This window comes from Nanorana parkeri, unplaced genomic scaffold (genome assembly GCF_000935625.1).
Source record: "Nanorana parkeri isolate BGI_ZX_2015 unplaced genomic scaffold, ASM93562v1 scaffold281, whole genome shotgun sequence".
Lineage (NCBI taxonomy): Eukaryota > Metazoa > Chordata > Amphibia > Anura > Dicroglossidae > Nanorana > Nanorana parkeri.
In genome coordinates this window covers 1,389,236-1,406,058 of record NW_017306549.1, presented here as the reverse complement: position 1 = coordinate 1,406,058, position 16,823 = coordinate 1,389,236, and the positions used below count along the sequence as shown (strand labels likewise).

General features: G+C 40.8%; 1 protein-coding gene across 1 annotated transcript in view; it reads right to left on the bottom strand.

Annotated features, from left to right (window-relative positions):
• The window catches only part of CCDC170 (coiled-coil domain containing 170), a 59,478-nt gene extending 49,061 nt beyond the window's left edge, over positions 1-10,417 (bottom strand). The window contains exons 1-3 of the mRNA XM_018557361.1: positions 10,209-10,417; positions 8,571-8,653; positions 4,123-4,150 (exon numbers count right to left, since the gene is read on the bottom strand). Of these exons, the coding sequence (XP_018412863.1) occupies positions 4,123-4,150; positions 8,571-8,653; positions 10,209-10,367 (270 nt within the window). The 5' untranslated portion in view covers positions 10,368-10,417. The remainder of the gene's footprint in view (positions 1-4,122; positions 4,151-8,570; positions 8,654-10,208) is intronic.
• Positions 10,418-16,823: the final 6,406 nt, after the last annotated feature.

The window sequence follows — 16,823 nt, the reverse complement described above, 5'->3', positions numbered from 1 at the left end:
ACTGCTATGGTTTCAGTTAGGTTTTAAGCTTTTGATTGTGGTGAGTGGTCTATTTTTATTTGTGCCTTGTACATATCAGGCTTATATTATAATTACAGCAGGACTGGTAAAAGTAATCTTATGCTTGTGTATTCACTTGTACATGCTCACTGTAATGTAAATACATAAGCAACTGTCTATCCCCACTGTCAAGTAAACAACAGATCAATCATTAAGTGAATTAAACACATGCAAACGGTTATTTTACAAACAGTTTATGTAGTTTTTCTGCTGAATTCACAGAAAGGCCAATATATGTGAGGAAGATTGTGTATAGGTTCTGTATCACATCTGCATTGTAAATGTATTTGCTGATGATAAAGCATTTTGAAATATGCCATGTCAATGACTTCTTTCTATGAATGTATTTACCAATAAAGATAATATGGATAATACAACCAAAACAAACACCATAGCCATGCTACATTTCTTAGTTACTGTCTTGTTTATTTCAAACAAGACCAAAACAAAATCAAAGGTCTTGTTAGAGACCAACATCAATATACAAATAGTAACACAACATTCAATTTTTCTCTTAGTATATTACTTTGCTTCTCTTGTCCTTTCTGTTACATGGTGCCCCTATAAGCAAGGCAGTCTGGGTCAGACTTCAACTACTTTATTAGTGACATCACTGTGGCTAGCCAGTAAAAGCCGATCAACCTTGCACTAACAAAGCAAAAACTTGTAGCCCTGGCACTGCCATCAACATAAGAAATACAATGCCAACCAAGATCTTTTCTCCATGATGGCATTATTCTAAATAGAACCCATGTATAAAAGAGCACTTCTTTTTTAGACAGGGAGAGTATTATTTTAGTAGGACTTTTTGGGACAGCCCAGGTGTGATTAGTAACCACACAGCACGAAAAAATTAAAATCAAGTAATTTTATACACCATTTAAATATGTCTTTAAAATCATAATTTCTTATTATAAAAGTGAGTATGGCTTTCTGAAAGGACATGGGATGTCTAGCCTGTCTCAATAGACAGACTCTACAGAATTAAAATATAAAAAAATACAATTCAGCACATATTATTCATATGGTATATAATCGCAATTATTATGTCCAAAAACTGTAATCCATGATGAAATGGATTTTCAGGGAGTCTGATGCAGATTAGCCCAGTAGATGCGACATTGCATTTCACTGACAAACACAGTGTCATACCAGCACAACAGAAAATCTACCATATAAACATTACATTTCTAAACATTAATATCTGAATTGTTGTAGTACACTTCTACAAAAACATCAGAAAACCTGACTTCCAACTTGTTTAGCGCTAGTAGAAATACATGGTTTTCACTAGTTAACATGTAAGTCATCACTCTTCTGCTGGCAGGTATTGCATACAATGTTGGTAACTCAGCTTGGCACTAACACATCATTGCCAATCTAGGTAGGCTAGTTTATGTACTATCCAGACACCACTGATGTGCAGTTAAACACAATGTTTTGCTGGTTATTTACAATGAGTTGTGAGCACTGAAAGTATACAGAATAGGATAGAATGTTTTGTTGTCTTTATAGGTTTTTAAATCATCAGGTTTGATCAAAACTGATTAGTGTTCTTAGAAAGAGAAAGAACAGCATGTGTTTAAAGAGTCTCAAATGTACATTTGTACATTCCTTTTACTATGTTAAATATTTAAAAGATCAGATATGTGCCCATATCTGAAGGACACAGTAGCACATCGACCACTCTAAAGGTTCTTTAAAGCATCTCTACGTGGACGTGTTAGCCCCTACCTCTCACCACATCCTGTTTATGTATTCAGGTATTTTCCATGTGTGTTTGAAAAGGTCAACTAGATTACTCTTATATCCTCGAGATGTCTAATTCAAATACCTGTTAACAGCAAAGCACGTGGGTGATATATTTCTCCTGTCATTTATGTAGCTTTTATTAGTACCTTGGGAACAGCAATTTATAAGTAGAAACTTAAAGACTAAGCACTCATCCATGTCCTTATGGACCTTGCTTTGTACACTGGTGCGCAGTCATGTTGGAGCATGCGCTGACCCCGCTCTGTCATTTTAGGTGGCCTACCACTTCGTGGCTGAGTTGCTGTTGTTCCCAGTTGCTTCCACTTTGTTATAATACCACAACAGTTAACCGTGGAATATTTAGTAGCAAGGAAATTTCACGGATGGACTAATTGCACAGGTGGCAACCTATCTCGGTACAACGATTGAATTAACCCAGCTCCTGAGAGCGACCCATTCCTTCACAAATGTTTGTAGAAGCAGTCTGCATGCCTAGGTGCTTGATGTCATACACCTGTGGCCATGGAGGTGATTGGAACACCTGGATCCAATGATTAATAGGGGTGTCCCAATACTTTTGACAATATTGTGTATTTTAGGCATGTTTTTTACCTGTAAATGCATGCCGTGTATAGACTTCTAAAAGCCCAGTAACTACTGCTGTGCATTAGCAGTAGCAGGCATCAGCAGCAACAGCAAATTGGGCTGTCACTCAAGTGACAATCATTAGCATTCCCCTTCCCTCCTCCCCTGGCTGCTACATAAAAAGTTATGTAGGGAGGTGAGTGGAAGGGTGAAGGACCTTTGCCAGCACAGACAATAATTAGACAATCTCAGAAGAGGAGCAGAAGTACAGGAAGGGAGGGGGCTGTGCTAAGAAATTGACTAGTCAAATTTTCTAGCAAGTTTAAAGGCACATTGAACTGAATACAAAATGATTTACAGAAAGGAAAAACAGAAGTAAGCATTTAAAATACTAAGTATTTTCTGTGCTTTCACTTGCAATTGTTTAAGTTGGTGACAGGGTCTCTTTAATGTTACACTGCACCAACCTCAGCTAGATTAATATTAATAAACTTGCCTGTACATTGCCTTATGTTTCTAAATGTTGCCATATACTGTACAGATATCTAGGCGGGATACCTAGCATTAAGGAACAATTGGGATGGTTTTGAAATGCCAACAAACCCTCAGCAGATGTGTTTCAGGGCTTACTTAGTGACTATGTTGGGGATTTAATTCTTCAGCGTACTCCTGGAATTCTTATCCAGGGGTATCCATACCTCTTGATCGTATGTGACCAAATTGTAGAAGTAATAAAACTGGTTTCTCTGCATTTTTAAACTGGAGTAAGCATGTAGAAGTCAACTCAATGTGTCAGATGACATGCAAACCACATTGTCAGACACTGTACCTCAATTCCATATTTTGATTGAACAAAAACAGCATAACAAATGTTTGTCATTAGCGTGCATTAGCGATTTACCATTTGTATTTAAGATACTAATATTTTTTTTATTATTATTTTAATAAACATGATCAAATTATTTTGATTTTCTTTAATTTATAATCTTACAGAACAACTGCAGGCAAAATTATTAACCCCTGCAGTGGGGCTACCCTGCACTGCAAGGATTAAGTGCTCATTTTTGTCTAGGGACTAAAACAACAATAATAAGTTATACTCACCCAAACCTCAGAGCCAGCTGTCTGTGACAGTGTAGCCCCAGCCTCCCTACTCCTATGCTGCAGCAATGGTATGTCCCTCAGAGTCCTCATGACCTATACAATGCATATTGGATGTAATGAGCACTGCAGCGGAGGGGGGAGAGAGGCTCCAGGGACGCGGTAAAAAAAACGCGTGAAGGTCGCGCGACAGACGCGCATATTACAATACGCCTAGGTGTGAATGGGGCCTAAGAGCAAGTTAGCTTGGAGGATCGGGGGGATTATAACTTTTTTATTTTGGTCCCTAGCACTTAACCCTAGCAGTGTGGGGTAGCCCAACTGCAAGGGTTAATAACAATTTTGCCCGGGGTTCTGCTTGAAATATTAATTTTTTCTATTTTATGAAATGTGATAAAATTCTCATCTTTTTTTCAGTTATAATAAATTTTTAATTTCATTTTAGGAAAAATAATACAATTTCTATGATTTTATATCAGTTGTAGTAGTAATTTATTATTTAGATTTTAATAAATATGATAACATATTGGGTATTCCATGGAGGACTGTAACTAACAAAAAGGTAAAGAACCTCTGTTCTACCTGATAAAAGATTTACTACCACAATATTTGTGTATGACTTACCTTTTTTACATCTCCTCTTTTCTTGTTTCTAGTAACAAAACAAAATATACAATTAAAATGTTATCATATATAAGATTTTATATTTTTGGTTTACATGATAGGATTGGAAGATTGTGATCATACCCTGAAAAGAAAAGCTTGCAATTTGTTTAAAGTACACAAGTCATGAGAAAATTATAGGGGCTGCCATTTCTAAAAATGTTGCTTTTAAGACTTCGAAACAAGCATGCTGTAAATAAGTTTTAGAAGGGTCAGAACACCTTATCTCTGTGACCCAGAAAGCACTGAAGCCCAACCATCAGCATGACAGCCAGGGAACTAGCTCCCTCATAAGAGCAAGTCAGAAATGGCAGCCTACAAAATGCCCATGGCAACCAATCAGCTTCTTTCCACAGTTAGCTCATTTAGGATTAAAAAATGAAAGAGAGAAGCTGAATGGTTGTCAACCACAGCTGCTCCAGATTTTGTCTGCTCCAGTTTTGATAAATTCCCCTCAGTGTGTTTGAAAGTTAATTCTTAGGGATGCATATCAGTGCAGATACCGAGTATTTGGGTGAGTACTCGTACTTGTCCAAATGCTCTGATACTTACCCCCCAAAACCAGAACTTCCGGTCAGACGAAGATTTCCTCTGACCAGAAGTGCCACGAGGGAACATGGAGCCATCTTCCCGGCCAATCAGGAAGCTGGGTCGTGGTTAACCACTCACCACCTGGCTTCCTAATTGGCCGGGAAGCTTACTCCATGCTGTTTGGCCAGCTCAATGTTGATTGGCCTGGAAGCCCAGCCAATCAGCATCGAGCCGGCCAAATAGCTCGGAGCCGGTTTACTGGCCAATCAGGTAACCGAGAGGCGGGTAAGCCTCTCGGCTCCCCGGCCAATCAGCATCGAGACGGCCAAACAGTATGGAGCCTGCTTCCCGAACCGGCCAAACAGGCTAGTATTTTCAGATGTTGGTTTGAAAATGGCAGCTCCCATATTTCTCCTATGAGGTGTATTTTAAGCAAACCTATTACAATGATTCTAAAGGCAGAGATAAAATCAATAGTGGAGTGTTCTGTCACTACTGTCACTACTGGAATGGGTCATGTTAGAGGTGCGGACATTTTTACTATAGCAATTATCATAACATACTCCATGTGGTATACACCCTATCTCATTCAAGGAAAGTATAATGGTGCTAATGTGTTTCTATCGGTAAAAAATCTATAACTTTCAGCAGTAATTCTATTACTTCACCAACAAAATAGATAAATGTGTGATCGGGATCTCCCAGCTCCACTAAAAAATATTGAAGGAGCTGGGTGGAGACCTGTTGGCTGAACAGCAACTGCATTTAATCAAATGCAGTCACTGTTTGGTTATTCAGTCACTGTTCGGGTATTCAGTCACTGTTTGGTTATTCAGTCACTGTTCGGGTATTCAGTCACTGTTCGGGTATTCAGGCACTGTTTGGGTATTCAGACACTGTTTGGGTATTCAGACACTGTTTGGGTATTCAGACACTGTTTGGGTATTCAGACACTGTTATTGGCCGGGAAGCTTACTCCATGCTGTTTGGCCAGCTCAATGTTGATTGGCCTGGAAGCCCAGCCAATCAGCATCGAGCCGGCCAAATAGCTCGGAGCCGGTTTACTGGCCAATCAGGTAACCGAGAGGCGGGTAAGCCTCTCGGCTCCCCGGCCAATCAGCATCGAGACGGCCAAACAGTATGGAGCCTGCTTCCCGAACCGGCCAAACAGGCTAGTATTTTCAGATGTTGGTTTGAAAATGGCAGCTCCCATATTTCTCCTATGAGGTGTATTTTAAGCAAACCTATTACAATGATTCTAAAGGCAGAGATAAAATCAATAGTGGAGTGTTCTGTCACTACTGTCACTACTGGAATGGGTCATGTTAGAGGTGCGGACATTTTTACTATAGCAATTATCATAACATACTCCATGTGGTATACACCCTATCTCATTCAAGGAAAGTATAATGGTGCTAATGTGTTTCTATCGGTAAAAAATCTATAACTTTCAGCAGTAATTCTATTACTTCACCAACAAAATAGATAAATGTGTGATCGGGATCTCCCAGCTCCACTAAAAAATATTGAAGGAGCTGGGTGGAGACCTGTTGGCTGAACAGCAACTGCATTTAATCAAATGCAGTCACTGTTTGGTTATTCAGTCACTGTTCGGGTATTCAGTCACTGTTTGGTTATTCAGTCACTGTTCGGGTATTCAGTCACTGTTCGGGTATTCAGGCACTGTTTGGGTATTCAGACACTGTTTGGGTATTCAGACACTGTTTGGGTATTCAGACACTGTTTGGGTATTCAGACAGCAACAGGTGCTGAATGTGTGAATACAATAGCCAGCAGTGCCTACAAACAACCTTCTGCTGCTCTAAGGACCAATCCTGATGTCTGCTATACTCAGCTCAAATTCTGGCCAATTCCAGCTACATCAGCCAAAATACAATCCATGTCGGCACCACCCAGCCGCACAAAAGTTGATGGAAAAATGGAAGAAGCAGGGTGGAAAACTGTTGGCTGTACAGCAACTGTAAATGCAGTCACTGTTTGTGTATTCAGACAGTCATGGACATTGGCTGACATAATACAAGAGCTGGCAGGGGAGATTCTTCCATCCACGCTGTTTAAAGTCAATGAGGGAATCTAATGATTTTGAGTATTGGCCTAGACTACAAAAACGAGACAGAAATTTGTTCAAGTGCAGCATGGAAGCAGAATTCCAGGCAAGGTTTGTCCAATGCTAATCATTCCATAGTTTTAATTGCACTTTCTGAGCCTTTATGGGGGACATATATCAATTCTGTCACACTGCAAAGCCCAAACAGGAGTAATGAGACAAAGTATGAGAGACTTATTATAATTATAAAACGGCATTCATAAATGTCTCCCTCAGTTGCTTCACAGTAGTAGAATAAAACCTGCCTCTGACCAATTCAAACCCTGTTTGTAAATGTATTCCTTCTCATACTTCTTTGCTCTCACAGATTTCTCCATTGTTTATATCTATTGTATATCTGTATAATTCCACAGGCAAATAGAGTTTACCTCTATGCATATCCCAATTAAAGCTAAACCCCTGGCAGGTAGAAAAGACACAAATAATGCTGCTCTGTATTCATGATATCATGAATATATTTGTTGTAAATGCAAGCAGTATAAATTAGCTTGCAGTTCACTGTATAGCAGTATAGTGAGAGGGAGAAGCAGCATGGGCTCCATTGCTCCTGTGCTAATAAGGAGCATGTCAATAGGAGAGGACAGTATGACAGAGAGTTGAGCTCATCAGTCTGCCGCTTCTCCTTTCACTGGTGAGTCACAAGCTTGGGGTATCTCTAGGTCAACATTTCTCAACCTTTTTCCAGTCATGGCACAAAAAAAATATGCAAATTTTTGAGGCACCCAATATAAAACGTAAAAAACATAAATGTAAAAATATGTGTTGCCCCTCCAAAATCCACAGTAGACCATTATCCCAAATAGGGGTCTGGTATGGATTTTCAGTGGAGACCCCAAGCAAAAACACACAAAAAGATGAGGTTCTCTTATCACGTCAGGGTCTTTCCTTTAAATCAGAAACCCTCCCTTTAAATCAGGAGTCCCCTTTTCACATTAGAGCCCCCCCCCTTAAATAACAGGAGCCACAGCTGTGTCAGCATGGCAAAAGGTGAGAGGTGAAGCAGGCCTTGATGGAGGACAACTGTTTTGAATGGATCCCACCTTTCCTGGATTAGTGAATTAATTTTCCATGGTGCTGGCCAAAGTTTCGAGGCACACCTGAGGAAGCCAGAGGGCACTCTGGTTGAGAAAGGCTGGTCTAGGCAAAAGCCTTTTTTTTAGTTTTGGATAAAGCCGGGAAGGGTTGGACCCTTCACCAAGAGAGTTTCTTTGTCCTGGTGACCACTGCCATTGAGAAAGTAAGAGAGGGAAAATGTCAGAGTTGTCCACAGAACAAGAGGTAATGGGAAATCTTCCAGTAAAAAACACCTGTCCTGGGAGCAACTGTCTAAGAATGGAATTTGACTCACTTTGAGTGATTTCCTATAACTTTCTGCTGCATCTCTGGGACACGAAGTGAAAGGAAATCTTCCCAATGGTACACAGACAGCAAAAAATAACCTGGCAGGGGTTTTAACTCTCCCCTTTTGTATCCAACACAAAAAAACTTTTGGTTATAAATACAATTTAATTGTAGCAAAGAAAAATCAATTCTTCTGCCCTGATGGGCAGGACTGTATAAATCTTAGAACTGGATGGACAGAAATACAAATATTTTGCTTGAAAAAGAGCTCCTATATTTGTATTCTGTGGGTATCTAGTTTTGAGCATGGAGTTCAAATGTAAATGAATAAAGGGACCAGACTTTACAGTTTTATAAGTAACATGGTACTTTGATTTTTTTTAAAGTACAGTCTTTTATTATTTCATACCTCTTACCACTTCTGGCTCCCACTCCCACACACTCGTCCATAAGTTCCACCTGTATTCTATTATGTTTAAAGCGCTCTTGTTCCTGAATAAAAAAAAATATAGTGTAATTTTATATAAAAACACACACATAAGCTGTATGCTATCTGGAGTAGAATGGCAAAAAAAAGGGTTAAATGTTAGCAGCTTGTATATAGTATGAGGCGACGTCTCCAGTTATGTCCCTAACTAAGTCACACAGATAAAATGTGTAGGGAAGGACTAAGCAGGACATGTCATTACATCATCATGTGACTGCATTTCACTCTGGAGGCAAGTCTGTGGTTTGCTGTGTTCCATTAGAGCAGGGGTTCTCAACCTTTCTAGGGCAGGGACCCCTTGGTAACATTTGCCAGGTTGTGGTGACCCCCCAATGGTAACATTTAGGAATGCACCAATACTAGTAACTGTGTGGGCTCTTAGGTGGCCAGTGTGGGCTCAATGGGGCTCTCTGGCGGCCAGTGTGGGCTCTCTGGTGGTCAAGCCGGCATTCAACTCCCCTCACTTTTGCCCGCTCCCCTCTCTTTGATCCCCCTTGGCCAGTGCTGCAGCGCCATATAGCGGCGCGGCCGGAGAACTGACACTGCTGCTCTAGGAGGTGGCTGAGGAGCCTCTCACCTAGTGCAGCACAAAGCTTACGTACCACTCTATATACTGTGCTAATAATTAAAGATCATGTATTTATTAGGCACTACAACACTGTTTTGCCAAGACCCCCAAATAGACAATGATCTTAAAGAAGAACTCCAGGGGAAAAAAAATCTTAACCCTTCCAGTGGGGGCTTTCCCTCGCACTGCAAGTGTTAAGTGCTCATTTTTGTCTAGGGTTAAAAATAAAAAAGATGATACTTACCTGATCCTCAGAGCAGCTGGCTCTTAGAGCAATCCCTTCTGCCTCACTCCCCTCTCCGCTGTAGCGATCTAAAATCCCTGAGTCATCACGTTCTATACACAGTGTATAGGACGTGAGGATGGCAAGAGACATACCATTGCTGCAGTGTAGGAGACAGGCTAGAGGGAGACCTGTCACAGCTGGCCAGATCCAAGGTTCAGGTTTGTATAACTTTGTTATTTTTGAACCTAGGCAAAAACGAGCACTTTGCCCTTGTAGTGCAGCAATAACCCTACTGCAAGGGTTAGGTATTCCCCCCCAGAGTTCTGCTTTAAATGTTTCATTTGAAATGTAAAATGTGTCAATACATATTTCACCCGCCCCCCCATGATTCACTAAATGGGGTTGACATTTCTAAAAATTAAAAGCTTTACTTTTACCAAATGTTAACGATTGCAGACAACCAAATATATGGACTGTAAGGTGTCCCAATAGACAGGAGCTAAATATAACACTTTGGAAAATGATGATTCAAGATGTTTCCCTTTTTCTCAGAGAAAAGGAAATAATACTTTCACGGCACACGTACCAGCGTTGATACACAAACAAATTGTGGACATAAGTTTGGACAAGCTGATGGATTAGCAATTTTATCAAGAAAGAAGTAACTTTTTTTATCAATATTTTAACAACTTCTGAGCTACACATAAAAATAAATAAATAAATACAATTATGTGTTTAATGAACATCATATTCTGTTAAGGTTTACCTCTGGTTCTCCTCCTGTTAGTGAGACAGCTGGAGAAGCCGAACGAAAGGCGGCTTTTGTATTACCATCAAGATGTCTGCTTCCATAGGCTGCCTTGGCTCCTGGGACACTGGATGCAGATGGGTGATCGCTGTAGTTGCTCAGGCTGCTGTTGCTCATCCTCAAGGGACTGGAATACAAGTTTAATTGAGTTGGAAAATGAATATTGTCTGGATCCTTCAGCTAATGAGTACAGCCCTAGCAGCACTACCAGAGCACAAATGTTTCCAGGAGACATGGCTGCATAGCAACCTGTATACACACAGATCAGGGTTGTGTTCCTGAACAGGAGGAGGTGTCACTGTGTCACAATGTGGATTGCTTGAAAAAAAAGTTTCGAGAACGTTTATACAAATTTTTAAAAATGTGCAAGAAAAGAAAATCTAGTAACAATTTGCTGAAAACACACACAATCTTTTTATAACATTGTAGCTCTAGAAGATATGCTACTGTAAGAACTAGCTAGCTGCTTCTAACAGAATACACATCCTTGTTTGGTTTTACACAGGAAGCACTGTGTGAAGTCTTTATAAACCAGAAATGCCTGAAACTGATTCTTTTCTTTTCATTTGTTGCTCACTATTTAAGAATTGAATGTTGGTGATGCTTATATAAAACCTATACCTAGGGGAATGTCAATTTCTATTTACATAAAATAATACATACATATATAGAAAAAAAATCCTTGAATCATTTAAAAAAAAAATCAAATTAATTTCCTAATGGAGGCTTACACTGTTTAAAGGAAATTAATAAATAAATAAATGCACACGTTTTCATAAATTTATAAAAATGTGCATTTAGTATTTTTATGCATTGGAGCCAGTAAAGCATTGCAACCGTGATCAGTAGATTGTGGGTGCAGTGTTCTGGCTCCGGCAGACTCTTCCTCCTGTCCATGTCTGTACTCAGGTACAAACATTCAGTAACATGGACAGGAAGAGGTGTCTGTGGACTACAAGTGCTGTGGCATCACCTCACTTGTATTCCAATGAGAACTACAAGTTCCACTTCTACAGTAGCTGGTGGGACTTGTAGTTTCTCCATTCACAGATCCTTTGATGGGATCTGTAAATGGATGACGCAGCTGTGTTGGCAGGGCCACGAACAGCCGCACCAAATTCAAACAACAGCAGCATTGGAGGAGAAGAACCCTGAGTTACAGGTAAGTGGGGGGACGGGATGGGTGGGAGTTCTGCGATTTGATCATATTTCATGTTACACCTTGAATATGGGTGTAAGATTAAACTTGGTCAGGAAGGTAAACTTAGTCTTTTAATGATATGTATTAAAAAATATGGTACTAAGTTCAGTTACCAGCAGAGTTTTGTACAATTAGAAGAAGACAGAGCAAGTATGTCTTGTTTGGAAGGGTAGCCAGGAATCTGACATGTGTTGTTGTTCATCTGAGGTTGTATTTATCTAATTTTAGGACCTGCTAAGGACCAGATGATTTTCATTATGTTCTGATACTTAAAACAATAGAATTCAAAGAGGGGGGGGCATTCTTTTTCACATGACCCTCTATCTATCTATCTATCTATCTATCTATCTATCTATCTATCTATCTATCTCTAATGAAAGGCAGGCAGCCTGTCTTTTTAAAAAATTCAGATATTGAGCCTGTCCAGGCAGAAAAGGGTGTCCAATTAAGCTCAGCAGGTCCACAAAAGATCTAAGCCTAAAGTCAGACAAGGGGGACTAGGCTGGCGAGCCAATGCTGCAGCGGCATACAAACTGGGTTAGGTTGAGGGCCAGAGTAGAGGGTTCTGCAATGAAAACCCAGGTAGCTGAATGCTTGTTTTGGAAGAGATATGCTGAATAACCCCTGCAAGGGTAACCCCCTATTGTGATGAACATTTTTCCTTTTATTTAAAAGGGGGCATGAAGCCCTTAAACATAACTTTGCCATCCATTGAGGCATACAGTAATATAGCAATTTTTAGACATGGTAGTCATATGCAGCATCCTACAAGAGGTGAGCACAAAAAAAAGTTGAAGACAAATGCTCCTGCACCCCTAACCATCATGTTTTATTTTTTGTGCTAGTGTCATAGCTGGTCTCTCAACAGCAGCTATACAAATGGAAGGCCGTAACAGGAGCCCACTGGATCATAGATTGTAGGGCCTGCCTGGAATGTGACCCTCAAGCACTGGGTTCTGCTTTTGGTGTTCCCTAGACATGTAATGAATGTGTTTGTTAGCTGCAGAATGCTTTACAAGTCCAAAGCTTGTCACAGCCTCTGGTGTGAGACAGTCTCTAAAGACTCACTCTTTGAGTAAGCCCATGGAGAGGTGAAGATATGCTGAAATGTGACCTTCAGACACTGAGACCAGCATTATGGTGTTTTCCACTGGGTCAGTTAGCTGCAGAGCGCACTCCATTTTTAGAGCAGTAGTACAATCTTTGATGTTGCCAGTCTCCAGTGTCTCCTTAAGTAAGTGATATGTGCACTATAAGCCCTCCATTTGGCAATTTCCACACCTGTGTGTACTGGTCAGTTAGTAGCAGACCACTAACCAATTTTTAAAGCAGTGGTAGAGCCTTCAATGTAACCCATCCTCTGATATTTCCTTGTGAAATTATACCTCAAGGAATAATGAAGACATTCTGGTATGTTACCACCAGACACTGCGTTCTACATTATTGTGCCTCCCAAACCTGTGCATTCTGAGATTATTAGCCATGAGCACTCTTATTATTTGGAGCAGAGATACTTCCAAAGGTATACTCAGTTTCTGACAACACATTGCATGGTACGATGGAAATGTAATATGTCTCCTTTAGACATTCAGCTCTGCCATGGTGTCCTCCAGTCCTTGTACGGTGCCTCTTAGTGGAGGAGCTCTGTGTCCAAGTCCACAGTTGTGGCACAGTTCTTGGGTGTCCTAGTTTATGAAAATTGACTCTAACCTGTCTGTTAATGGATAGCACATTTTAAAGCATGCCCTTTAGTTACTGGGTTCTGCTTAAAGCCCATCACTGGGGATAAAAAAAAAAACCTAACTGCTAATTTTTTTTCAGGGGTATTGTGTAAATGACTTTTACTTACCTGAGCCCCACTTCCCCAGCAGTCGGATTGTCCCTTGGCTTTGTCATGTACAGTATAATACATTAGAAATGATGAAGTCATTTCTGACCGTCAAGAGCGCAAGGGGAAAAGGCGTTGGGCACCAGCCTTGGAACCTTGGGAGTAAGGATCAAGTAAAAGTCCTGTACATAATACCCCTAGACAAAAACAAGCACTTAACCCTTACAGTGAGGGGATAGCCCTACTGCAAGGATAGTTTTTGAAGTACTTTTTGAAGTACTGAATGGTAGACAACAGCCTCCTATCCCGCCACAGAACAGTGGCTCCTCTTTTGAGTGTGACCCTATTGCTGTCACCCATTAATAAGCTGAGTGACTCAAGAATAAATTATATTGCCTCTTAACTTTAACCCTTAACTTTCACATGCTTAGTCTTTACAACCTTTCAGCCTTTTTTCCTAAGGCAATGGACATAGCCTGTGAGACCTCAGTGTTGGCATCACATCATCACATTCCCTACCTTCTTTCCTGCTCTTCTGGAGTAAAAGAATGGTGAGGCTACTACTTTTATTTAGAAAAACAATGTGGATTCTCTGGTCTCCTATCTGATCCACTGCCTGTCTTCATTGACTTTGTCACCTCTGGCCACCTGTGCCCTACTCCATTTTCTTTTCCTCTGAAGGAACCAATGCCTGTAACCAAAATCCTGGGAGCCTTATTGATATAGGTTTGACCTCATCGCCAGCTTCTCTGACTTCACTATCTGTGCTGGACCTACCGCACCTCTTATCTCCACTTCTGATGTTCTGACAGTCTGAGTACGAATAATGAATCAATCTGCTTGCATATAATCAGGATCTTCCACTGCTTACTCCTGTGGGATCTATTTTTAACTGGGTCATTGATGAATCTGACATGCTCAATGTTATGTCTAATCTCATTGGCTTGGCTATTTTTATAGATTTTTAAAGATCTTCCCTGCACCTTCCTTTCTGGAGGACTTTCTGTGTGAAGACTGGGAGCTTGCAGTGCTATCATGGCGCCCTCCTGAACATGTGAGGCAGTATTTCCCCCTAGATAGGGAATTCTTTGTGTTTTGGTCCCTACCTCATGTGGACTCCACTCTTTCACTTTAATCATCTGATTACTTTAGGGAATAATGTCTTTACATTTAGGGACTTTACTATATGTTTGTTATGTGTTCCCATTCATACAGCATACATAAAATATTATCATTAGGGATGCACCAATATGAGTACTCGTCCTACTCTCCAGATACTTATCCCGATACCGGAACTTCCAGTATCAGGAAGCCGGGCGGTGGATCATTACACACCGACCGGCTTCCTGATTGACCGGGAAGCTGGCTTCATGCTCCCTTGTCACCAGGGAGCATGGAGCTGGCTTCCCGGCCAATCAGGTGGTCAATCAGGAAGCTGAGGGGCCAGTGATTAGATATCAAGGGTAGATAAGAGACAGGCTGAGGGACAGTTAATTTGAAAGCATTGACATACAACATACCAAGCCTTAGGATCTTTAAAGAAGAACTCTGGGCGTACATATTCTTAACCCTTGCAGTTGGGACTACCCCTGCACTGCAAGGGTTACAGTAAGTGCTCGCAGGCGGCCGGCTGCTAGTACGGTCTCTGAAGCCTTTCTCCCCCTCCGTTCCGGTGGTCTGGAGTCCCGTGAGTTATCACTGAATAGAAATACACTGTACAGAATGTGAGGATGCCAAGGAATATTCCATCACTGGAGTGGAGGAGAAGACAGACTGGAAGGACAGGTTTAACAGCCAGCTGGCTGCGAGGTTCAGGTGAGTATAGCTTTGTGATTTTTGTCCTTAGATGAAAACAAGCACTTTACTCTTGCAGTGCGATGGTAACCCCACTGCAATGGTTAATAATGATTATGCGCTGAGTTCTTCTTTAATCCTTTGTTAGGACAGACAGTCATGCACATTTTGTTTACAACTCATAATGGACATCTGCCAGCACGGGATAGACAGAGCTGGTTATGGTAAACCAGCCATTATATTGAAAGGGAAGCTAAATAAGATTTTTCAGCAAATAAAATGGTAATCAGCAATTTTTATTTATAATTTTTTTTTTTTTTTGCAGTGTGAATGGAAACAGCAAATATACAATAGTTTTATCCCAATTTGGCTGCAAAATTAGAACTACACTTTAAGTAAACTATAAAAATGTGTTAAATAAATATGGTTCTGTCTGTTTGGAATAAGTTCTAATACAGTTAGCATTTAAACAAAAGTAAAAGTAACTAAAAGAGGAAGGAAATATGAGACTACAAGTCAAAAAAGGAAGGAAATGTGGAGCACAGTAGGAAAGCAAGAGGGGGAAGGTAAGGATATAGTTATAAACAGGGTAAAAAGGTTATAAGGACAATGGGTGGGCATATATTACCAACAAGTATCAGGTTTTTCAAAGTGGTTATCAGAGTGGGTGACAGTATGCATCTCAACTTTTTATTAAACATAAATCCATTGATGGGCTACTTAATGTGAACCTGTGAGGACAGAAAAATGGGAAATTTCACTGAAAGTGCAGACTCCTGTACTGTCGTCTTTCAAATGGTTGGAAAATCAGGACCACCTACAGTTTAAAAGTTAAAAAGGAATAAAGTACACCAGAAAATTTGTTGTAACTAGTTGTTTGCTGCTAAATGTCTATAAGAATATTTGCTGCAATTATAAAACAACTGTTCTGCTCGGTACCTCTGTGGTATCGAGCAGAATAGAAAAACAGTTAAAAAAGTAGTAAAAATAAAATAGAAAACGATTGGGCGGAGCTAGCAGTGACAGCTAGCTCCGCCCAACTGTTTTCTATTGGCCGGGCGGTTCTGCTGCCGTCAAAATAATAATTTAAAAAATCACCATAGGAATGCATAGCTAGATTCCTATTGCCTATTTCACTTTGCAAAAGCCAATAGCAAACTAGCTATTACAGCCGCCCACTTCTGCTGTCAATCACTAGAGGGGACCTGATGGAGAACTTCAGGTCCCCTCTGCTGATTGACAGCAGCAGTGGGCGGGTGCAATAGCTAGTTTGCTATTGGCTATTGCAAATTGAAATAGCCAATAGGAATCTAGCTATGCATTCCTATCGTGATTTTTTTTTTTTTTATTCTGACGGCAGCCGGCTCCGATGTCAGAAGAAAAAAAAAAAAAGCAGGGAAAGGTTTACTTTTAGAGTACTTACCCAGAGAAAGTGTTTCTCTCCCGGATGGCCGGGAGCCGCTATCTAATAGCGGGAGACTCCCAGAGCGCCCGGGAGAGTTGGGCTGTCTGGAGATCAGTGTCCCTGGTCCTTCGGCCAGCTTCGGCTTTCACCTCGGCTCAGTCGACTGAGTCAACTGAGCCGCTCGGTCGACTTCGGGAGCTGTATGGGCTATAGTAAATAGCCCGTACAGCAGCCCTTCGGTTCTACTGAAGTGAAGGGGTCCTGGGGCCGAAGCTAGCCGAAGGATCAGCCGAAGCTACGTCTAGATCAGGGGTCCTCAAACGGGCCACATCCGGCCCAAAGGGT